The sequence below is a fragment of the Lagenorhynchus albirostris genome, chromosome 15 (assembly GCF_949774975.1).
Source record: "Lagenorhynchus albirostris chromosome 15, mLagAlb1.1, whole genome shotgun sequence".
NCBI classification, from domain to species: Eukaryota; Metazoa; Chordata; class Mammalia; order Artiodactyla; family Delphinidae; genus Lagenorhynchus; species Lagenorhynchus albirostris.
This window is the reverse complement of record NC_083109.1, coordinates 81,721,611-81,745,047: the sequence shown is the minus strand read 5'-3', so window position 1 is coordinate 81,745,047 and position 23,437 is coordinate 81,721,611. Positions and strand designations below refer to the sequence as shown.

Genomic DNA, 23,437 nt, shown 5'->3' with positions numbered 1-23,437 from the left:
GTTAGGGTCATGTATTTTGTTTCCTCAATTTTGCGGCAAGTTGGAGCAAAATCTGTTTGCTCAAGACGCTGTTTCGTTATCGTTTTTTAACATTAAAATATCGTAAAGGACTAAAGGCAGAAAAGGAACAGGACAGTAGAATCTGCATTCCAATCACATCACTAAATGCGTGCCCGGAGCACGTTGGTTGAATTCTACAGAAATGTTTGCTACGGTATTGGGGCTGGGAGGAAGACTGTGATTGATTCTATCAATTTTTTGTTGTTGTTTTCACAAAAGTATCAGAGCCATCTGAGTGCGACCAGGTCAATGTCATCAGCTTGGAGTCCTTTCCCTGCAGAAGGAACAATTAGAAAGAGACACCCATGTGCTAGTTCTCAAAACTTGTGACCTGCACCTTCCACCCAGCAGGCTAGATTCCCCATCAATTCCTTACTTCTTTCCCAATAGTGAGGACATGCCGCTAAATCTTGGTCTTTTTCGTCAACTGAGGAGGAGGTTAAATTCCCTAGATTTATAGAGGAACCACCGAGACAGCGAGACCTCCTGGATTCCTAGAGAACACCAAAAGGGGTGGAGTTCCGGGGGGGCGGAACCGTGACGGGGTTCCGGTAGGCTTTCCGGAACTCGTTCTATTTGTGCTACAGGTGGTTGTATCGTCCGCAGGTTTTTCGCTTCCGCACCAGCCCCGCGACTCAGAGTTTCCGGCTGCGGGTAGCGTAGGGGACAAGAGATGCGTAGTTACTACCCCCGGCAGGATGTGGGGAGATGGCCCACTCCCGCGTTTCCCTCACTCACTTCCAGCCCTGCTTTGTGCTTTGACTTAACCTAAGTGATGAGATCGATTAGGAAAGGAATTGGAGACAAAACCAAGACACTAGCGTTTTCTGAGGTGTCCACAGGGTCGGTTTCTCTGAGCCCTCTCCTGGGCTTGCCTACGGCTGACTTCTCACTGTGGACTTTCCTCTGTGCCTGTGCACTCCTGGTGTCTCTTTCCTCTTCTTATAAGGACACCATTCCTGTCCTTGAGGACCCCACCCTTATGACCTTATTTAACCTTAATCACCTCCTTAAGTGCTCTGTCTCCAAATACAGCCACACTGGGGGTTAGGGCTTCCAGTGCATGGGTTTTGCGAGGGGCACACAATTCAGCCCAGAACAGTTGGGAACTATCTTGTCACTATCTGTGTTTTCCCATAGCACCTAGCACAGCGCCTTGCAAAATGGTAAATCTAGGTTTTTGTTAAAAAGTGATAGAACACCTGATGGGAACTGGGAGAGGAGTTATAAAGTCATTTAAATCTATTGTCTTAGCTCATCTTTGTTTATAAAATTTCTGAGCTCTATTCTGGAAGGTCCTAGTTCCTGCTTGGAACTTCAGTCTCCAGGACAATGGCACAGAGGTAAAAGGGAAGCTCCTGGGGCCTCTGGGGTAGGAACTGCAGGGGCAGGGTCTGTGCCCTTCCAGTAACCCCAGCAGTGTAACAAGCATCTGTTCCTAGCGAGGGTTCGGGGTGGGGCTGTCTACCAGGCAGGTGCGGTGCAGTCAGCCGAGGTGGAGCGGTTGAGCCCTTGCTTCTCACAAGCTTATCTTCTGGCAGGATTCTGAACAGTCTGCGGTAAGCGGTATTGCCCCAGCAGGTGTCACAGTGGATGTAGGATCATTGGATGATCACAGCATGGCTTGGGGGCCTCCGTGGCTATTCATCTTGGTGAGCAGAGATTGCATTGCCACTTTGAATGATTGGACTAGAACATCTGTCTTGGCATCCTGTCCCCTTCAGAACCCACGCTGGATTCTTTTTGGTGAGCAAAGGGCTTATCATAATTGGGCCCCCCATTTTAATGATTTTTAATTGTCTGAGCCCCACTGCCAGACTATATCGCTTAGCTTTTGGTTACAGCCCAATAATCCATCCAGTTCTTTGTTGAAATTCTTCAATTCTTCTGGAAAAGAAAATGCAGGAGGTATTGTTCTAACCTCAGATTTAATGAAGAATATCTTAAACATGTATTAAGTCAGTTTAATGATAACAGCTCTAACAAATAGACCTACAAAGGTCTAGCTGCTCAAACACAATAGCAGTTTTTCTTTTTTTAATGAATTTTTAAAATATTTATTTATTTTATTTATTTTATTTTGGGGGCTGCATCGGGTCTTAGTTGCGGCATGTGGGGTCTTTGTTGAGGCATGTGGGATCTTTCATTGTAGTGCGGGCTTCTCTCTAGCTGTGGCGCAAGGTCTCCAGGGCGCATGGGCTCTGTAGTTTGTGGCACGCGGGCTGTTTCGCTGTGGCATGGGCTTAGTTGCCCCGTGGCATGTGGGATCTTAGTTCCCCAACCAGGGCTTGAACCTGCGTCCCCTGCGTTGGAAGGTGGATTCTTTACCGCTGGACCACCAGGGAAGCCCCTGTAAGTTTACTTTTTACTCCTATAACAGTGTAAGGCAGATATACATGACTGACAGGAAGGCTCTCCTCTGAGCAGTCAATCTGATGGCAGCCCTGGCATCTTCAGACGTGGCTTCCGAGACCTCCTTGGGGATTTTCTAACCTAGTCAACTGGGAGAAGAGAACACGGACGTGTGACAGGGCTTTATGGGCCAAGCCAAGAAGTGGCACACATCATCTTCACTATAGTCCATTGGTTAGAACTCGGTCACCTAGCTGCATTTAACAATACAAGCTGCAAAGTGTAGTCTAGCTGTGTGTCTAGGAAGGAGAAAAACAAATTTTTGATAAACTGGTAGCAATCTACAACAAGACTCAAAAATTACTAACTGTAGAAAATTGATAAAGTCAACTACACTATATCAGGAAAAGACAAACAAAATGGGAAGCACAGCCCAGGAAGATGAAAAGATGCTCAACTACATTAGTAATAAGAGAAAAGCACATTAAACCACAATTGGATACGATTTCACAAAAGATTATCAAATCTTTCAAAATCCGTCAGTATCAAGTACCGATAAAGATATAGAAGAGTGGAAACTCTGATCTGCTGTTGAGTGTGTAAGTTGTTACATTTATTAGGGAAAACAGTTCGCCATACTTTTTTTTTAGCCATGCCACATGGCATGTGGGATCTTAGTTCCCCAACCAAGGAACGAACCTGTGCCCCCTGCATTGGAAGCGTGGAGTCTTAACCACTGGAACGCCAGGGAAGTCCCTGGCCATACTTCTTAAAGTTGAACATGTATATATCTTATTTCTAGGTTTTTTCACAGGGAACCAAGAGGCATGTTGACATGCTGCTTTATAAAAGCCCCAGACTGGAAACATCCTGAAAACCCATCAACAAAAGGATAGATTCATAAATTGTGCTGTATTCCTGCAGTGGGATACTTATTGTCAGTGAATGTGGTTGAACCACAGCTACACAGAAAGATGCATGATTCTCAAAACACATGTGCAGTGAAAGAGTATGACTCCATGTATGTAAAGTTCTGAAAAAGCAGAACTAAGTAATACATCATCCAGACATAAATAGATAGGTGGTACGTCTACATAATACAAGGGAATGATTAACATAAAACTCAGAATATTTGTTAACCTTTGGTGAAGAGGGAGGGAGAGGAGATTGGACAGAATATAAGAGGCTTTTGTGATTCTGAAAATGATCTATTTCTTACCTAGTATGAGGATGCATGGGTGTTCTTTTCATTATCATTTACTGTCATATATCCTCAGATACTTTTGAATTATGATATTATTTCACAAGAAACATGGACAAGTTTACTGTAAAATATTGCTAACATACAGACAAGTATAGACAATAGAGATTGATTTTAAAGAACATTCACATATGCACCAGTTTAATCAATTCTTAACATATTTGCTTCATATCTTTTTTAAAAATATATATACATATATTTATTTATTTGGTTGCACTGGGTCTTAGTTGTGGCAGGCAGGCTCCTTAGTTGTGGCTCACGGGCTTCTTAGTTGCGGCTTGCCAGCTCCTTAGTTGCAGCACACGGGCTCCTTAGTTGTGGCATGTGAACTCTTAGTTGTGGCATGCGTGTGGGATCTAGTTCCCTGACTAGGTATCGAACCCGTACCCCCTGCATTGGGAGTGCAGAGTCTTATCCACTGCACCACCAGGGAAATCCCTCATATCATTTTAAGAAATAAAATAATATGTACTGTAAAGACTCCCATTCCTTTCCCTCATCAGAAGGAATAACTATACTGAAATTGTGTCCTTCTTTTCCCCATTTTATACCACAAGATCTTGTATCCATAAACAATATATGTAGTGTTGCAGGATTTAAAATTTCATGCAGACATATTATATTCTGTCATATTGGAACTTGATTTGCCGTTTTAAGATTGATTTATGTTTCTGTATATAAATAGATCCAGTTTATTCAAACTGCTGTAAATTAGTTCCCGAGAGAGACTTGGAAGAATGTTAAATTTGGTAAATGTGGGTAGATGGTGTAAAGGATTCTCTGTATTATTTTTGCAATTTGGAAATTATTTCAGAATAACAGTATCACTACTGAGTCATTTATATTGGCAATATGCACTTGGAAATGGAAGTGGGGGAAGTATCCATTTGTGATAATGACACAAATAACTGACCATACATTTACTTGAAAAAAATCTAAGAACTTACCTGAAAATGTATATTTTGACAGGAAGTCATCTATTACTATTTTATTCTAAAATGTAGAATTTCATGTAGTATTTTCCTTTATGCTTCCCCTCCTCATTTCTACCAGCTAAGAAATGTTGGCAGAAAGAGAAGCCACCTGGATAAAAGCTACAGTTGAGTGTGAACTTGGAATAAGATCTAGACCGACACAGGTGTTGTCAAAGGTGTGAGCTGCATACTAGTCATATGACCATGTTATGTGACATTTTAGTGAACTGTAATCCAAGTGTGTAAAAAGAGGAGAAAATGAAAGCACTGAACAATTTTTATATCTTATTTTTAGTCATTTGAATTTTAACACAGTCTGTTTTTTCATTTATAGTTTAGCATTATTAGCTAAAGAAGGAAATAACATTTGTATTATTTATTTTTCACCTTGATTTAAATATGGTGTAAAAAGCTTCACTGGTCTTGTCAAAAAAAGGTGCACCTTTTCTAGTCCAGTGGAGTATTCTAGACTCTTCTGACCTTTGCAGTATGAGCTAATGATTCCCCTGTGTGGCCAGGCATGGAGGACAGTGGGTCCAGCCCCTTAGCTAAATAGAAAAGCCAAAACTTGAGCGTTTCTTCTCCATTACCTTCCCTGGAGGGCTAGTTTGGAGCTCCTGCCCTACTGCTAAATATTGACAAACATGACCATACACTGACGATGACATTGCTGATCTGTGCTCCTGGCCTGGTGACCGTCTAGCCTCTGCGGAAGGCAGGAAGCCTGCCCTGCACGCCGGCACTCTTGAGCTGGGGACCCCTTTCTCCCAAGGGAAATTAGTTCAGCAAGTCTTCCAGACCAGCCCCACCCCTCCCCTCCTTTGTGTCCCAGGAATTCTACTGAAAAAAATATTTTCAGCAAATAAAACATTTTATAGGGGCCATTTATAAAGGGAAAGGAAGGCCATTTAATTTAGTCGTAGAGAAGGAAGTGGCACCAAATACAAGCTCCCTTGTTCCTCCATAAGAAGTCCTTAGGGTTTCTCCAGCAGTGCTGTCCAACAAGCCTGGGATGATGGGAGTGTTCTATAATTGTGCTGATCTTGAAATGTGGCTTTTGATTTGAGGAAGTTTTTTAACTTTTTAAAATTTTAATTTAAATAGGCTCATATGGCCAGTGGCTGCCATATTGAAGAGTGTAGCTCTTTTCTCCTCCTTGGGACAGATGTGGCTGAAGGTAGGCATTTCCATGTTACCTCTGGATCCTTAGCTGTACCCTCTCTTTCTGGGAAGCTGGAAGCATCATCTACACAAAGTACATCATCTACACAAAGTAGATTCAGTAGTCTGAGCCAGACTGTGTACTCAAGCCTGGATCTGCTCTCACAGGTCCCCAACTCCAGAGGTGCTTGTGAGCAAGAATTCTCTCTCATTGGCTTATTTCCTCTCGTCAGAGGCCTCGACTTCTTAATTTTGTTCGGGGAAATAAGAGTTTGGCAGCCTTTCCTTCCAGCCAGTTCCTGCCGCTTGGTACACAAGTACTGGTACCGAACCCAGTATATAATCTAACACTCATTATTTTCCTGCTGCAAAGCTGAAGTTTCCTTTATTTTATGGGGTGCCACTTGCTTTCTTATCATTCCCAATAGAACTTTGTTTTTATGTGCTGGGTAAGAAATCATGGAACTGGTAAGGGCAAGAAAATAATCAAATCAAGAGATTTGATTAACATGAGAGGGTCTAACAGCAGCAGTTTACTCGTGAGGAGAAGAGGTGTTGAAATACTGGTAGGGGAGTTAGAAGGGACACAGAGAAGGGCAGACAGCTAATAAAGCAGCTGCCACGGAGAGTGAATGTGCGTCATCCCATGGGAAGACTCTGAGAACAGTGTGAAACACATGCTTCACAGATGTTCCATCCTAGGGGAGAGGGAGACCTGGTATTCGTCAAAATCCCATCAAGCCTGGTTGAGGGCTGCCCCCAGAGCAGTGGTCTTTCGTGATTTTCGAAAAAGCCCGCAGCCCAGGAGACACAGATGGTGCAAGTCGGATGAAGCACACGGCAGGGGCAAGGCCGGGGGCAGGGGGGCCAGGGCAGTAACAGCATCTGCTCTGAACATTGACTTTGAACTCTCAGTAGAACCTAGTAGCACACTAATTTTAGTTTCTGGGTAAATTTCGGTAATTCTTAATATCTCAGTAGTACTAGTGGGTAGCCCTTACTTTATTTTTAAAACGTCTATATAATCTCAGGTGATTTTTCATTATGAAACCAAGAAAGGCATTCTTAAATCGTTCACGATCCAGAAGATGGTCTCCAGCCTGGGGGACCACAGAGTAAAACTTCTATGCCTTCCATCTGCCTTGACTTAACTCGGGGAAATGAAGGTAAAGGGACCCAGGGAGACTGGACACAACAACCTATGACATTTCTATTAAGTAACTTTTTTTTTTTTAATTTAAATCCAGTTTTATTGTTTTGTTTTTTGGCTGTGCTGCAGAGCATGTGGGATCTTACTTCCCTGACCAGGGACCGAGCCCATGCCCCCTGTGTTGGAAGTGCAGAGTCCTAATCACTGGACCGCCAGGGAAGTCCTCTATTAAGTAATTCTTGACTGTAGCAAGAAGGTTAGCTACGAAGAGAGGGTCCCCACAGAAAAACCATTTCAGTTCCTGTTTATTAATTTTCATAAAACAATTGAGTTACACATATTTGCAAGAGTGGTTAAGTTCTGGTCTTTAAATGGTAGCTTTTCTGGTTACTATCACATAGGTATCTGCTCTCTGTGAGTACCCTGATGCTTAATAAAGCTTGTGCGCCAACTGAAAGATTTTCCACATTTGTCACATCTGTAGGGTCTCTCTCCAGTATGAATGACCTCATGTCGATGAAGATTTGCCTTAAAACTAAAAGTTTTCCCACATTCGCTACATTCAAAGAATTCCTCCTTGGTATGGATTCTTTGATGCTGAATGAGATCTACATTCCGACCAAAGGATTCACCACATTCACTGCATTTATGAGTGTTCTGTTTATTGTGAATTTGTCGATGGCTCATAAGGGTTGAATGCCGGCCAAAGGCTTTTCCACATTCAATGCATTTATGGGGTTTCTCTCCACTGTGGATTAACTGATGTCGAATAAGGGTTGAATTCTGACTAAATGTTCTTTCACATTCGCTACATTTATAGGGTTTTTCTTTGGTATGGATCCTCCTATGTTCAACAAGATACGCCATCTGACGGAAACACTTTCCACAGTCATGACATTCATATGGCTTTTTTTGTGAGTGACACTGTTTGTGGACAATCAGAGCAGACTTCTGTTTGAAGGCCTGCCCACATATGTCGCACTCAAAGGGATCCTCTGAACTGTGAATTCTTTGATGTCGAACAAAATTTGCCTGACGCTGGAAGGCTCTTCCACATTCGCTGCATTCATAAGATTTCGCATTTGTAAGAATTCGCTTATGCCTCAAAAGCAGTGATCTCTGATGGAAGGGTTTTGCATACTCATCATATTTGCCCTGCTTTGTCCTTGCCTGAGCTTTCCGATCTTGAATAAGGTTAAGGTTTTGAAGGAAGTCCTTACAGCATTCATCACCAATAGTAGGGAGTGAAAGTCGGTAAATGTCCACAAATTCGTTACATTCAAGTAACTTTTCTAAGGGTTTCCTGGCCATTTTCTGCTTTACCAGTGACATCTTACATGACTCTAAATCTTCAGAAATGTTCTGCTTTGGAGTTAGCTCTTTCATCTTGAATCTGGCTTCAGGACCTAGCCAAAAAAAAAGAAAGTATATAAATGACCTGACAGCCATAGAAGGAAAAAAAAGGAAAGAAATCAGGAAGTTTGTGATACGAGACTCAAACGAGGCTAAGAAGTGCTCACCTAGTTAAACCATCATACTACAGAGGCCAGTATTCTGATTTCCTTCCATAGGACCCACAGCTTTCATATCAGAAAGAGCTCTTGACATCAGCTAACCAGCTAAAATGTGCACAAGAGTATATGTCAGAGAATGTGAGAATTGAATAAATCCATCACCATTAGTGGGATAACAACTTACTCTCAGTACCAGCAGTGTCACATAACTAGGAGAGAGGTAGCATTTTGTACTTTCTAGATAAGCATGTTTTTAATAATTCTGGGAGAAACAACTTCTTAAAAATGGAGAAAGTGTGTAAGATAGAATAGAAAAGGAAACAGAGAGAAATAAGTACAAAACCAATGGACTAGAGCAGTGGGTTTTCAACCAGGGATGGTGTTGCTGGAACCTAGTGGGCGGAGGCCAAGGATGCTGCTAAACATCCTACGAGGCCCAGCACAGCCCTCACCGCGAAGAATTAAACAGCCTAAAATGTCAACGTGCTGAGGCTGTGAAACCGTGGAGGGAGGGATGCGAAAAAGGACAGAAGCAGCAATCAGGACACAGTACGTAGGAAAAAGGAACATCAGTAAACACCGAGAGAATTTGGAAAACAAAATGAGAGCAAGGGAACAAGAGCAAGTATAGAGAAAGGGTAAGTGATGAGGGTAGAAAAAAGGAGTATCTAGGATGGCACGAGAGCTGTCAGAAAACACCAGACCGGCTGCTTCAGAGAAGCACTTGAACTGCAGTAGAAAGAGGATGAGCTTTGCAGACTTGATGTCAAATCCCAACTATCAACCTACTAGCCGTGTGACAGACATCGCAGTCCCTTAGTTTCTTCACCTGGGAATGGGGCTGATGACCATACCCACCACCTGCAGGGGGCAGAAGGGACAATAAGCAGGAGAGACACCAGACACCCGGCTCCTATCGGCACAGGAGGGGCCTGGTGAATGGGGTCCCTCCCTCTGCGTGACCCCCACAGGGCCGGGTCTTCTCCTCACCCACCTGGGCAAGCACTACCGGAAGCCTTCCTAGTCCCAGCTCTTGGTAGATCCAGGATCCACGGCTCTTCCCACTGCTCCAGCTGACAGATCACCTCAGGTTTGGGAAACTGAGCTCCTACTCGTGGGGAAGTAAATGGGATGTGCTGGTTAGTGAGCAGCAGATGTCCCAGAGCTCATTTTACCCCTTGGGGTCTAAGCGGTGGGGGGACAGTGACAAGCAGAGATCAGGACAGTAGTGAACAGGGCTGGTGAGGAGAGGACTTGGTGCAATCTTTATTGAAAGCCTGAACAATATTCACACTCTGGGATGTGGTAATTTCACTCTTAGAAATATAGCCTAAGGAAAATTAGGACAAAGGTTAATGAACCAGAGATGTTCAGCAGAGTTCTAACAAACAGTGCAAACTGGAAATAAACTAAATGTCAATAGGGGAATGGTTAAAGTGTAGCACATGAATACAACAAAGGCAAAAGTATTAGGCAGATACTGAAAATCCATGTATTCAAAGAATATTTCTTTTGGGCTTCCTTGGTGGCGCAGTGGTTAAGAATCTGCCTGCCAATGCAGGGGACACGGGTTCGAGCCCCGGTCCGGGAAGGTCCCACATGCCGCAGAGCAACTAAACCCGTGAGCCACAACTACCGAGCCTGTGCTCTAGAGCCCGCGAGCCACAACTACTGAAGCCTGCGCACCTAGAGCCTGTGGTCCACAACTAGAGAAGCCACTGCAACGAGAAGCCCACGCACCGCAAGAGTAGCCCCTGCTCGCCACAACTAAAGAAAGCCTGCACGCAGCAACGAAGACCCAATACAGCCAAAATAAAGAAAAAAATAAAATACATTAAAAAAAAATGAAAGAAGTTTCATATTAAAAAAAAAAGAATATTTCTTTTCCCCCCAGTGCATCTGATACATTTTTCAAAGAATGTTTCTTAAAATAGGAAAATGCTCCCTAGATATTTTAAAGCAGAATACAAAACTCATGTAAATTATGATCCAAATTTTGTTTTTAAAAACTATGTGTGTGTCTGTGCGTGTGTGTGTGTACAGATCTTCCTCTACTTACAAAAGGGTAACTTCCTGGTAAACCCAATCTAAACTGAAAATATGCTAAGTCAGAAATGCATTTATTACACCTAACCTCCCGAACGTCATAGCTTAGCCTCACCGACCTTAAACACGCAAAGAACACTTATATTACGCCACAGTTGGGCAAGATGATCTAACACAAAACCTACTTTATTATAAAGTGGTGAAAAGCTGTTATAACTTACTGAATACTGTACTGAAAGTGAGAAACAGAATGGTTTCAAGTGTACTGGTTGGCTGCCCTTGTGACGACATGATCACATAGCTGTGTGGGAGCTGCGGCTCTGAGCCCAGCGTCACCAGAGAGAACGGTCCTGCATATCGCTACCCGAGGAAAAGATAAAAATTCGAAGTGCGCTTTCCACTGAATGTGTATTGCTTTCACACCATTGTAAAGTTGAAAACATCTTAAGCTGAACCATCATAAATAGGGCTGTCTGTATACATAAAAGTAAACCAAAATGTTAACAGGGTTAATGCTGGGCAGTGGGCAGGCAGATGATTTTAATTTTCTGCTTTATGAGGGTTTTTAATAACAGGGAAAATGCTGACACTATAATGTTAAATTTTAAAGGGATTACAGAATTATACATAGACTATGCTCAGATAGCTTTTTTTTAAAAAAAAACAGCACAGGAAAAAAAAAACAGGAAGGAAATGTTCCAGAATATTAACAGTGTTAGCCCTGAATGTTTTCCCCTTCCGCTTATGCTTTCCTCTATCTTCCATATATTCAAGTATGCTCTTGGAATGCTTTTAGAACAAAAGTAAACAGTAAAACATCCAGTGCTGGGTGGACAGTCTCACAAGAGGCGGTCAAGACTCTGTGCCAAGAGTGTCTGCAAGGGAGCCAGCACTCCCCAGAAAGAAAAAGTCATCCAGGAACCTCCCACCCTAGGGAGACTCTGCATCGGAGTAACACAAAGGCAGGCTCCTGGGAAGATGGAAGCTGTGAAGCTTCAGAAGTGAAGTCAGTGAAGAATCATTTCCTGGGCACCCAGTGATGTTGTAAACAAGGAGGGAAACCATTTTCAGACAGAAGGAAGAAAAAGACTCTTCAAGGGAGCAAGATGCTAGACTTGGAATCTGCAGCGGCCACAGTCTTGTCAGCGCCTAGGAGTCTTAACAGGTGTGGAGGATTCAGGTCGGGGTGGGGAATGGGCTCATCGTCCCTGAACTCTAAAACAAAAGGGAACTATTAATTGTCCACAATCCCTCATTTGAAAACTTTGAGGCCAGATGTGTTTCATGACTCAGAATTTTTCCAGATTTCAGAAAGGTGCCTTGGTGGGTATATTTTCTCTTATGCACCACCCCCAACAGGGGTTGGAGCTGAAACCTTAAACACACTGATATTTCTGATGCCATATATATATATATATAAAGACCAAATGAGAAAAAGGATGATAAATAGCTTCCTGTACAATAAAAATCAGATTTAACCACCTGATGACTTCAGGTTGGGTCTTATAGCCAAATGAGTTACGAAAAAACGTCTGGTTTTCAGAGCTTTTTCTGCTTCTGGAATTGCAGATAAGAGACTGAGGAGATGTGCAGACACTCAAAGTGAAATGTTAAGCTGACTCATTACCCAAGGAGAGCACGTTTCTGTAGTTGTCCAGCATCACGTCTCTGTAGAGGTCCTTCTGAGCCCAGTCCAGTGTGTCCCACTCTTCCCTGGTGAAGTACAGAGCCACGTCCTCAAAGGACAGCAACCCCTGGAAACACAGCGACTAACTGCAGCTGCAATTCTTACAATAACTTTGTGAGCTACAGTTTTATTATTACAGATGGTCAGTATTTGAGGCTTCTCTGGCCGTTTGATCTCTGCTGCAGTCACTCATCTCTGCTCTGGTAGCACAGACACAGCACAGACAACAGGAGAGCAAACGGGTGTGACTGTGACCCAATAGAACTACTCCTGGCTCCAGGTGAGTTTGCCGACCCTGCTCTGTACAACCCTACCTTCCACATCCTGTATTTCTTCTGCCCGGATCTCTCAGGAAATAGATGGCTCATTCCCATGACGTCACAGAGGATGGGGCAGCGTGCGGGCCATTCACACAGGGATGGACAGGCTAATGGGACACAGGGACGGACAGACTAATGGGAAACAGGGACGGACAGACTAATGGGAAACAGGGACGGACAGGCTAATGGGACACAGGGATGGACTGGCTAATGGGACATAGGGATGGACAGGCTAATGGGGACCAACCAGGCGAGCTGGAGCTCGTGGGGCTGGCTGTCGTGGGCACCGCTACCCACTAGGTGTGAAGGGGGAGGACGGGAGGGGACACTGGGATCCAGAAAGTTGTTGGAGAAGCAAGACCGGAGCGGGGGGCAGCCTAGCAAGGAGGGACTGAGGGATAAACCCCCAACAGCGATCCCCTCCAGGCCTCTGGTCCCCACCCCATCCCCCTGCCAGAAGCCAACCCGAAGCAAGAGCAAGGGAGCCCGTGGATGGAGAATATAAAGGCCAGCCTCCCAGGGCACAGACAAAGTGGGGAACGGTGGAGAGTGTCTCCACGGGCCAAACAGACCGCTGAGCACCGTGCCCACGGCAGAAGTTTCCATCTGCAACTGTGTATCCAGCTCCCGGGGGCCAAGACGCCTGGTCTGCCCCCCACACTCGCCGTGGTTCAGGGGGTGTTCGTGCGGAAGGGCTTCAACAATAGGAACACCAGCCCCACCCGAGATGCTTCACGCCGCTCCCCTCTGCAGACAGACCCTGAGTCTCGCAAACGACAGGCCTTTCTTTCCTCCTGCCCACACCTGGCCCAGGGTTAGGGTCTCAAGCCCCCTCCCCCGATCCTGAATATCCTCCGTCCCCAGAGCTGCCCGCAGACGCCCTCACCTGCCCCACCTGCCCGCTGCCTTCTCTGCACCTGCGTGGAGGCTCCCAGGCGCTGGGATACAACGGTTCAAAGCCCCAGAGTCATCTGTGTGCGTGGGGTTTCCTAGCTGGGCCCTTCGTGTGGCTCCACAGTTCTCGCCCTCAAGGTCCTCACCAGGGGTCTTCTTCCCCTTTATCACTCCCGCTCCTTCAGGAAGCATTTACTGAGCACCAGGAAGTCGCCGGCCTGCGTGCCACACGCCAGTGACAGTAAATGCACAGAGGTGACAGCTCCTGCCGGGCCCACAGGACCAGCCCCTCGGGCTGCGCACTGCTCGACTCTAGGGGACACTGTTCACACGGCAGCTGTGACAACGGGGCCCCCAGAGCTGCTAAGTGCACAGCCTGTGCGACCCACGGAGCCCCAGCCCCGCTTCAGGGAGTGAAGGGTCCAGTGGGGAAGCGGGAGAAATCAACACGGTGACGATGCAGGGGTCCACGGGGGGCGACGGGGGCTGTGAGGACAGGGCTCGCCCCACCCCCTCCTCTCAGGAGGCACTGCCAGTCACTTCCCAGAAAGCAGCCCCCGGGGCACACGGCCCTCACCTCCTCCCGCCTCCCCACCGGCTCCCAGGCATCCCCTGCATCGGGCCTCACCACCCCCCTTCTCCCTCCTGGTGACCCTTCCTCCTCGGGCCGATTCCATTCTCTCCTGTCTCCTCCAGGGTCTTAATCCAATGACCAGGACTCTCCTGTGTTTGCCCTTTTCCCCCTTGTGATACTGTGATTTAAATAAGAAATATATATTTGGTCTTGCTCCCTACTTCTGGCACAGAGCTCCTAAAAACCCTTGGATTTTCCTAAGGGATAAGAGCAGAGGAGCATCTTTTAATATTTGGGCTTTTGTCCTCGGTTTCTGAAATAGCTCCAGGGCCATACAGGTGAGGGGAATGTCTTGTTACTCATAACAAATCCCTCACCCACACCTGAGTTCATGTTAATGCGGAAAACCCCTAAGGATGGGGCTGGATGTCAGGGGAACAAGCATGTGATGAGAGGGTTAGAACCTTCACCCCTAGCACCTGCGGGGAGGGGAGAGGCTGGGGTTCAGTCAGTCACCAAAGGTCAGTGACTCGACCCATCACGCCCACTAATGAACCCCCATAAAAACGCAGAAACGGAGGTGCTGGGGAGTGTCTGCCTGGAGAGGAAAGCCCTGCATCCCTCCCCCACTCCCCCTGCCCTGTGCCTCTCTTCCATCGGGCTGATCCTGAGTTGTAGCCTTTTACGTGAACCAGGACCTGCTCAGTAAACCGTTTTCAGAGTTCCGTGAGCCACTCTACCAGATCAATGGCATCCGCGGAGTGGGTCGTGGGAACCCAATTTAGAGCCGGTGGGTCAGAAGCACAGGTGACAGCCCGCACTTGTGACTGGCGTCTGAGTTCGGGGTGGGGGGCGGTCTTGCGGGGACTGAGCCCTTACCCTGTGGGTCCGATGCTAACTCCAGGGTGACAGTGTCAGAATGAGTTAAATTGCGGGCACCCAGCTGGTGTCAGAACGGTCAGAAGTGAGGCGTCATGAAGCAGAGCAACACAGCCGCGTTCCTTCCCAGACTATCACTCCTGCCCGTAGCCCGCAGGATGCTGCCGCCTCTCCTGCCTTTACAAAGATGCTCCTGGCGCCTTGCTCCCTCTCGCTTCCGCCCTCTCCTTCCCTTACTGGGCCTTTTCTGTAAAGAAGACCCTACACGCTCACCTCCAGTCACCCCACACCCACCCAGTGGCTCTTCTGCAGCTGTCCTTCTGAGCCCAGCCCTCCGCCCACGTGGGAACACAAGGGAGAGTCATGGGGTTAATGCAGGACCTCAGAGAGATTTCACAGGGAGGATTTTTGCGCTGAGTCTCAGCATATGCAGAGGTGGGTTGCCTGTGGACAGGGAGAACAGGATGTACACAGGCCGGGGGACAGAAGGGAGTCCACATCTCTGCGGGCGGGTCCTCTGGCCGTCAGGGAAGGCGGGAGATGCCACCAGAAGGGCAGGCAGAGCTCTGTGATCCCTCAGCAAATGCGGACACGCTGGGCTAACGGGTCAAAGCGCTGCCCCTCCAACTCCCTCTTGCCTCCCTCCCGTCCAAGACTGTTCTTTCCAAATGGTCGCGAGGGTTCCTCACGTGTCTCCTCACTTTTCTACTCAGCCTCTCACACTCACCCTCCATCATGTTACGAGTTCAGTAACTAAGCTTCCAGTGTCCCTTTGATGCCAACAGATCAGAATTTATCCTGTGTTGTGGGAGTTTGTTTCCACAGCTCCCTCTCCAAATGGCTTGTAAGCGCCTTAGGCGAGAGCTTCTCTCCCAGCACAAAGGCAGTACTATCTGGTATACAGTAGGTACACAGTAATGCTCACTGACAGAAACAAGGAGCAACTGTGGTGACAACAGCTAAAACTTACAGAGCGCTCCACATGTCACTAGATACCCTGCCGATATGCCACGTGCCCCGTTTCATTGAATCCTCGCAACTCTGCGACAGCTACTATCATTATCCCATTTTCCAGATAAGGAAACCGTGAGAGATCAGGTAACACATCTAAAACAGAGCCTGGATTTGAACCCGTCTGGCCCCAAAGTTCAAGCTCTTTACATCCTACCTTCCAAGAAGGAAAAACCCCCAGCTGATAAAGATGGCTCGACCTGAACAGAGGAGTTAAAGCCACGTGAACGCCAATGCCCGGCGGTGAGGCTACACCAAGGTAGGGGAGGAGCAACCCTGCTCACCTTCCACAGGACTGGCAGGAACACGGCTTCCATGGCTTGGCCTCTGAGGTGGTGCAGCCTCCTGGCCATCAGGCTGAGCTGAAGGAGAGGAAAAGAGCACACGTAAGGCCAGCCCCGATTTGAAGCTCTCTCACCAGGCAGCCCAGGACAGGGAATTCCAATGGGGCCAACGAACCTCAGCTAGCACAAAGTCACTGTGTTTGGTGTTGGAATATGTGATAAAATGAAAGCAACTGCTAGAATACTCTCGTTAGGAATTTCTGAAGCTAAATCAATTTCCAATTCTTTATCCAAGGAAACCTGTGGCTCTGCCCTCACCTCCTCCCTAGAGTATATTCAGCAGCACCTCGTTGAGAGACCCAATACGCCAAGGGACCAGACTGTAGGAAAAAACAGAACTCTGACCTGCAACCTGCAGCAACCCGCCTGGAACCCAAACCACAAGCAATGCAGCAATAGGCCCTACATCAGGACTTGGTCTCCAAGTGCCAGCTTGTCTCTGATATGTACCCCTGTCCTCCATCTAGGGCCGAGAGGAAAAGCCGAATATGCTCCCGTACCCAATCACGTAGGATGTTCCGCTTCTTTTATTTAACCTGCCTCCAGTTTTTCCAAGCCAATCAGCTCCAAACTCAGCATATTTGAGTCTTCCCTCTTTTCCACTATAAAACTTCCCCTGCTTGCCTTTGAGTCTCTGCCACACGCACGTGATGGTGGCCAACTCCCTTGGCCATGAAGGGAATGAAGAGCCTTTGCTTGTTCTCTTTTGGGTGGTCTTCATGTATTTCTACATCACACAGAATCAGCTCAGATAGTGTAAAAATGATTTTAGGGCAGTTAGAGATTTTAGGCTACATATGATATACAAAGAGCTAATTGTGGTCAAAAGAAAATTCAGAAGACTTTACTTGATAGGAACATTTTAAGGAGCAAAACCCAAACTGTGAACAAGGAGACTTCAAAACTGAAAGTCTTGGGCTCTCAGCAGTTACCAATCAGTTTATAAAGCCTGTGAAGAGGTGGCAGAATAAGCCACCCCAAAATATACCACTTTGGAATACTGAGCTGCGGGACTTAAAAAAGAAGCAACAGGGGAACTTCCTGGCAGTCCAGTGGTTAGGACTCGGGGCTTTCACTGCCGGGGCCTGGGTTCCAACCCTAGTTGGGGAACTAAGATCCTGAAAGCTATGTGGACTCACTCATGCTAAGCCCCATGTCAGCAAACCAACACTTAATCCTTAACCTAACTGCCATTTCAGCCTCTTCCAGGAATAGAACCTCCCTCCGCTTTCCCTATGAAGATAGTATTTAGGCCTGAATTCTATGCCATCTCAGGGGTTAGTCATTTTTCCTTGGGTATCTCCCACGTTTACATGAGGTATACATGTTAAGAAACTTGTTTATTTTCATCTTTTATTGCGGGGGTCTCAACTAAGTACTCAGAAGGGTAGAGAGAAAATTATTTTCCTCCCATACACATGAATGAGGAAGTACATTGTTTTCTATTGGGACTGGTTACTAGAAACTGACATTCCTTTTAGAAGAGTAGCACCGGACAAGTTTACTTGTTTGTAGCTGATTGGCTAGGAAGCTGCAAGGTCACCCTGACATGAAGAAAGCTTGTTTCCGTTAAGGACAGAGCCAGCATTTGGGGGAAACTAGGACAGCTTTTAAGTTTTGGTTCCGCAGCTATGGGTGTTTGGCCAGGGGACATACCCAAACTGTGGCCTCCGCTTTGCTTCTTTTTAAATATAGTAAATTCGGTGTTGCTTCTCTCAGGGAATACACAAATGATGGGATACGGAGGATCTTCATTTTTTAATTGTGCTTCTCTGGCTACCGGCGAACCTTGCTTTATGTAAGTACATCTTTAAGAAAGTCCCTCACACACCGTTCACGTTCCCTAAAAACACTGCTCCTAAGCGCTCCTGCCTCTTAAGCAAGAAGGCACCCCCCAGACGGTCCTGATCAGGGGAAGGGACCTCAACCCTTTCATTATCTAAACTAGATTATCTTCTGTGAGCGTTGTGCATTTGGAAGTCAGTACCCATAATCCAATTTGTTAATCTATAACAATACAGTGCCCTGAAGATCGGGGTGGGATGGGGGGGAAGGATACGGGGGGGGAGGGGGTGTCTCTCCAGCCCTCACACCTTCTATGGCGGGGCCACTGAGGCTTCCCCGCGGCACCCAATCCTCCCATCACACTAGCTCCTTTCTCCCCAAACCTCGCGGCCTCCGACTCCAGCCGCGTCGCCTCCTCCAGGAAGTCCTCAGGATGCACCTGCGGCTGCCATGGGGGCTGGGATCCCCTCTCGAGGTGCTGGGCTGGACCCGGAATCAGGTCCGAGCCTCTCAGCTAAACCGCACCTGAAGGCGCGACGCTAAAGGTCCCTGAGCCTGTCAGCCGGATCACTGGCGCACGCCGAGCAGAGCGTCCCCACCCGAGTACCTTCTAGGAACGGCGGAGGCTTCGCAACTCTCTGATAGAGGGTAAGGGTAGGGGCGGGGGTGGGGGGAGTGTGCGAGTAAGGGGGCGGGGCGCTCATGTCTCTCGCAACCTCCGCTCCTGGCCGGAGCCAATCAACTGCCGCAGAGGGCGTTGACTAGGCCACGTGACTTCCAGGCCCCGCCCCAGCCCGTTCCAGCCTACCCTGGAGGTCTGGAGGCTAGGGGCTTTAAAAATGCTAATACCAAGTCCTTCCCCTTCGCACCGATTGTAGCAAAATCTCTAGGAGTGAGCCCTCGTGCAGTTGGGTATTTTTAAAAGCTTCTCCTGGTAGTCTAATATAGAGTGACCAACTTTTTAGAGAGCCGACCCTGGACACAGCCCTACCAGGCAAAAAAAATATGTTAGTATAATGAATTATAATACACATATATGTTATTAAGATAAAAACATAAAAATAGATACTTATCTGAAATTATGTTATTCAGAATTGTTTACTTTTCTGTGACATGAATGCTGTTATTTAAAGCAACAGAGGACTTAGTGACAATTAATTGTAAATGATAGTAGGACTAATTAATCTTTTATATGATTCCATATGTTTAGTAAAGAAGTAAGAGAGACTGCAGATTAAAAAAAAAAAAGCCTTCTGAGGTATTGTGTGAAATCTCCGTTTAAGTCCGGATTTCCACGGGATATACATATATATATATCTCCAGTATCATACTAGTTGTTTGACCTAGGACAAATTACTTAGCTCCTCTGTACCTTATTTTCCATAGATGTAAAATGAGGATACCAGTACTATGAATTTCATAGAGTTATGAGTATTAAATGAGTTAATATATGTGAAGTGCTTAAAACAATGCCTGGCACAGTAAATGTTCCTCAAGTATTAGAGTGAAAACCTTCAGTTTTCCAAACATCTTTAGATGAATACAGACATTCATTGACTCAGTGTTGTAGCAGTTTGAACTTCCATAGGAGAATTCAAAAAATCAGGAAATACAATGAAATTCATTAATTCGATTAATGTTTATTGAGTGCCTAGAATGTGCCAGGCACTGTTAGATTTTAAATATTACACATTTAAATGTTACTCAAAGCACTTAAGGCTTGGTCCAGGCAAAAAGCTGCTGAACTCAGACAGAAAAATGCTCACACAGTTGAGCTTTTGACAATCATGCTGTGCTAAGTTGACGACATTGGAGACCTGGGGGCCTCAAACTCAGGGATAGTTTCCCTATCAAAATATTTACTGATATCTGAAGCTGCATGGAATAGAATGCTAAAGAGCTATACTAGAACATTGGACAAGGAAGAGAGGAATTTTGCAGTCTCCCAGTGTTTATTAGATAAAGACCACTATGGAGAGGAGATCAATAATTCTAAGTCTTATAAGCAATAGTTCCTATTGCTACTCTTTAAGCTTGCTGATCCTTTCAGATATTGGTGCTTTTTAAAATCTCTACAAGTTCCATTTATTTATTTATTTATTTATTTTTTGCGTACGTGGGCCTCTCACTGCTGTGGCCTCTCCCATTGCGGAGCACAGGCTCCGGACGCACAGGCTCAGCGGCCATGGCTCACGGGCCCAGCCGCTCCACGGCATGTGGGATCCTCCCGGACCAGGACACGAACCCGTGTCTCCTGCATCGGCAGGCGGACTCTCAACCACTGCGCCATCAGGGAAGCCCAGTAAATTTCATTTTACATGTATTTTACCATAATAAAAAATTTCCCCCTGGCCAACAGTTCAAAGTACTTTTATATCACCTGGATTCTTTCAAGGCTTATTTTGAAGCTTTGTATGGGTGTATCACCGCCTGGAAGAGTGTGATCTTGGCTTGAAAGCTTGAGCTAATCTTGAAGTACTCCAGGCCTGGTTCAGTCCTTTTATTAAGGCATTATCCTTGTAGGATCTCTACTGGCTGCCTCAGGTGTTCAGTGAGGATTCCATTATAGCTGGCCAGGACATGAACGTCTCCTAGCTCTGTGTGAGCTCTGGGAATTACTCAGCTTACAGCTTCCTACTTGTTCTTTGCCTGGCTTGATTCTGCCAGGAACAAACTCAGGAGGACCCGTTATGGAGATTTCTAGAGCTTTTTCTCTGTGCAGCTTCTGGCTTTCTAGGCTTCTGCTACCCAAATCCTAGCTCCCTCTGCCTCCTTGAACTCAAATCTCTGTGTCCTCATCTGAGAGCCTGCTGTGGTCTGTTTGGGTGCCTCCTCCCCTGCACTGGGGCCTCCAGTTAGAAAGTCAGGGCCATATAGGCCTCACCTGATGTATTTCCTTTTGCCCAGGGATCACGGGTCTGCCCTGCCTGTTGTCCAAGGTCTGAGAACATTTTTTCATATATTCTGTTTAGTTTGATAGTTTTTACAGTAAGTCCAATAAGTCAGTCCAGTCCTAGAAACTGCATCACGGCCAGAAGAGGAAACTCAGTATAGTTTTTTTTTTTTTTTCAGTATAGTTTTAATGTGTGTTTCTTTTAATACGAGTGCACTCGAAGTTTGGGGCTTCTCATTGTCGTGGCTTCTCTTGTTGCAGAGCACGGGCTCTAGGCGCGCGGGCTTCAGTAGTTGTGGCTCACGGGCTCTAGAGCGCAAGCTCAGTAGCTGTGGCGCATGGGCTTGGTTGCTCCGCGGCATGTGGGATCTTCCCGGGCTAGGGTATGAACCTATGTCCCCTGCACTGGCAGGCGGACTCCTAAACTTGCACCACCAGGAAAGCCCTCTCATCCTTTAAGAATGGGAGTTTTTAATTGCAGTTATTCTGTCCCTGTTCCACTGTTGTAAATCGAGTATGTGCTAGGGGTAAGGAAAGGGGAGCAGATAACCTGTTTTTTAGTTCATAGTTTGTTGGACCCAAAGGAATCCCATCCAGACCTGCCGGAGACGACTGTCCATCATCCAGAGATCCTGGACTTTGTGCCGAATGTAGGAATTAGACTGGACTCTGGGTTCTCTCTTGGGGAAGAAGTAAACCTATTTCATGCATGGGACAGATGGGAAGAACTGTGGCAGAGAATGCTAGATTTCTCTAACGCATTCTCCCTTCTTTCATGTATCCAGCTTTATTACATTTCTCAGCCTCCCTTGCAGTTAAATGTGGTCCTATGATTAAGTTCTCTCCAAAGGAAGGTAAGCAGAAGTTTGTATGCATCTCACAGTTCTAGCCCATAAAACCTTCCACGAACATTTCTCCATGGCCAGAGTGACTTTGAAAACCATATGTTGAAGATGACAGAGCTAGTGTCAGTCTGGGTCCCTGAATGACTGCATTTGAATACAGAAAACTTCTATTTTGTTTGGGCCATTACATGTTGGGCCTATCTATGTTAGCACTTTAGCCTCCTCTGACTAGTACATTTGGTCCTTCCTATTATGACACAAAACCCCAAAGTCACAAAGGAAAAGATTGACATAGTTCACAATATAAAAATGTAAGACTTCTCTATGGGAAAAGTAAGATAAAAAAAGTTAAAATAGACATCAAGAAAATGTTTGCACAAGCACTATTTACAACAGCCAAGACAGCCAACCTAAATGTCCATAGACAGATGAATAGATAAAGAAGATGTGGTACATATAGACAATGGATTACTACTCAGCCATAAAAAAGAATGAAATAATGCCATTTGCAGCAACATGGATGGATCTAGAGATTATCATACTAAGTGAAGTAAGCCAGAGAAAGGTAAATATCATACGATAACGCTTATATGTAGAATCTAAAAATGATATAAATGAACTTATATACAAAACAGAAATAAACACATAGACATAGAAAACACACTTATGGTTACCAAAGGGGAAAGGGAGGGAGGAATAAATTAGGAGTTGGGGATTAACATATACACCCTACTATATATAAAACTGGTAAACAACAAGAACCTACTGTATAGCACAGGGAACTATACTCAATATTTTGTAATAACCTATAAGGGAAAAGAATCTGAAAAACGAATGTGTGTATATATACACACACACACATACACACATACACACACACATATATATAAACTGAATCACTTTGCTGTACACCTGAAACTAACACAACATTGTAAATCAACTGTACTTCAGTTAAAATAAAGAAAATGTTTGCACAATATTTAGTAGGCAAGAGATTAAGATCTATTCTAAAGAGGGAGCTCATACACATTAATAAGAAAAAGATTAAAAATAGAAAAAGGATATGAACTAATAATTCATACAAAATGCAAATGGGTCATACACATATAAAAGTGTTCACTCTCAGGACTTCCCTGGTGGCGCAGTGGTTAAGAATCCGCCTGCCAATGCAGGGGACACAGGTTAGAGCCCTGGTCTGGGAAGATCCCACATGCCACAGAGCAACTAAGCCCGTGCACCACAACTACTGAGCCTGCGCTCTAGAGCCCGTGAGCCACAACTACTGAGCTTGCGTGCCACATCTACTGAAGCCCACACGCCTAGAGCCCGTGCTCCACAGCAGGAGAAGCCCCTGCAATGGGGAGCCCGCGCACTGCAACAAAGAGTAGCCCCCCTCGCTGCAACTAATGAAAAGCCCGCGCCCAGCAACGAAGACCCAGTGCAGCCATAAATATATAAATTTATTTTAAAAAGTTCACTCTCACTAGTAATCAGAAAAATATAAATTTTCTTAAAGCAAAAGAAATATATTAATACCTTTCCTTTCTTTTAGTTATTTTTGACTATCTAGAATAGTATTTTTAGAGTGTACAAAGTGACAATCTGGTTTTCCCTTGTCAATTAATCTTTAAAATTTTCCCTAAAGGGAAAATGAGATGGAAAATGGGAAAAAAACCCTCAGAACCAG

The 23,437-nt window shown here is 45.7% G+C and overlaps 1 protein-coding gene across 4 annotated transcripts; it reads right to left on the bottom strand.

Annotated features, from left to right (window-relative positions):
* Positions 1–7,245: 7,245 nt before the first annotated feature.
* ZNF789 (zinc finger protein 789) lies at positions 7,246–18,602 on the bottom strand. 4 transcript variants are annotated; one of them, XM_060123505.1, is made up of 5 exons: positions 18,396–18,602; positions 16,168–16,245; positions 12,146–12,272; positions 9,467–9,580; positions 7,246–8,364 (listed from the first exon to the last, which is right to left on the bottom strand). In XM_060123505.1, the coding sequence occupies exons 2-5, from the start codon at positions 16,234–16,236 to the stop codon at positions 7,352–7,354; spliced, it is 1,323 nt and encodes a 440-aa protein (XP_059979488.1). In that variant the 5' UTR covers positions 16,237–16,245; positions 18,396–18,602; the 3' UTR covers positions 7,246–7,351. The 4 variants fall into 4 exon arrangements, with proteins under 4 accessions (XP_059979488.1, XP_059979490.1, XP_059979489.1 ...); XM_060123507.1 differs by having other exon boundaries at positions 18,538–18,591; XM_060123506.1 differs by lacking the exon at positions 18,396–18,602 and adding an exon at positions 18,321–18,336.
* Positions 18,603–23,437: the final 4,835 nt, after the last annotated feature.

Bases quoted from the DNA above. Each gene is read 5' to 3' on its own strand.
- ZNF789 (XM_060123505.1), bottom strand. From the start codon at position 16,236: ATGGCCAGGAGGCTGCACCACCTCAGAGGCCAAGCCATGGAAGCCGTG. The intron at 12,273-16,167 runs GTGAGCAGGGTT...CTGTGTTTCCAG, and splicing joins TCCTGCCAGTCCTGTGGAAG to GGGTTGCTGTCCTTTGAGGA. The intron at 8,365-9,466 runs GTGGGTGAGGAG...TTTTTTGGCTAG, and splicing joins TTCCGGTAGTGCTTGCCCAG to GTCCTGAAGCCAGATTCAAG.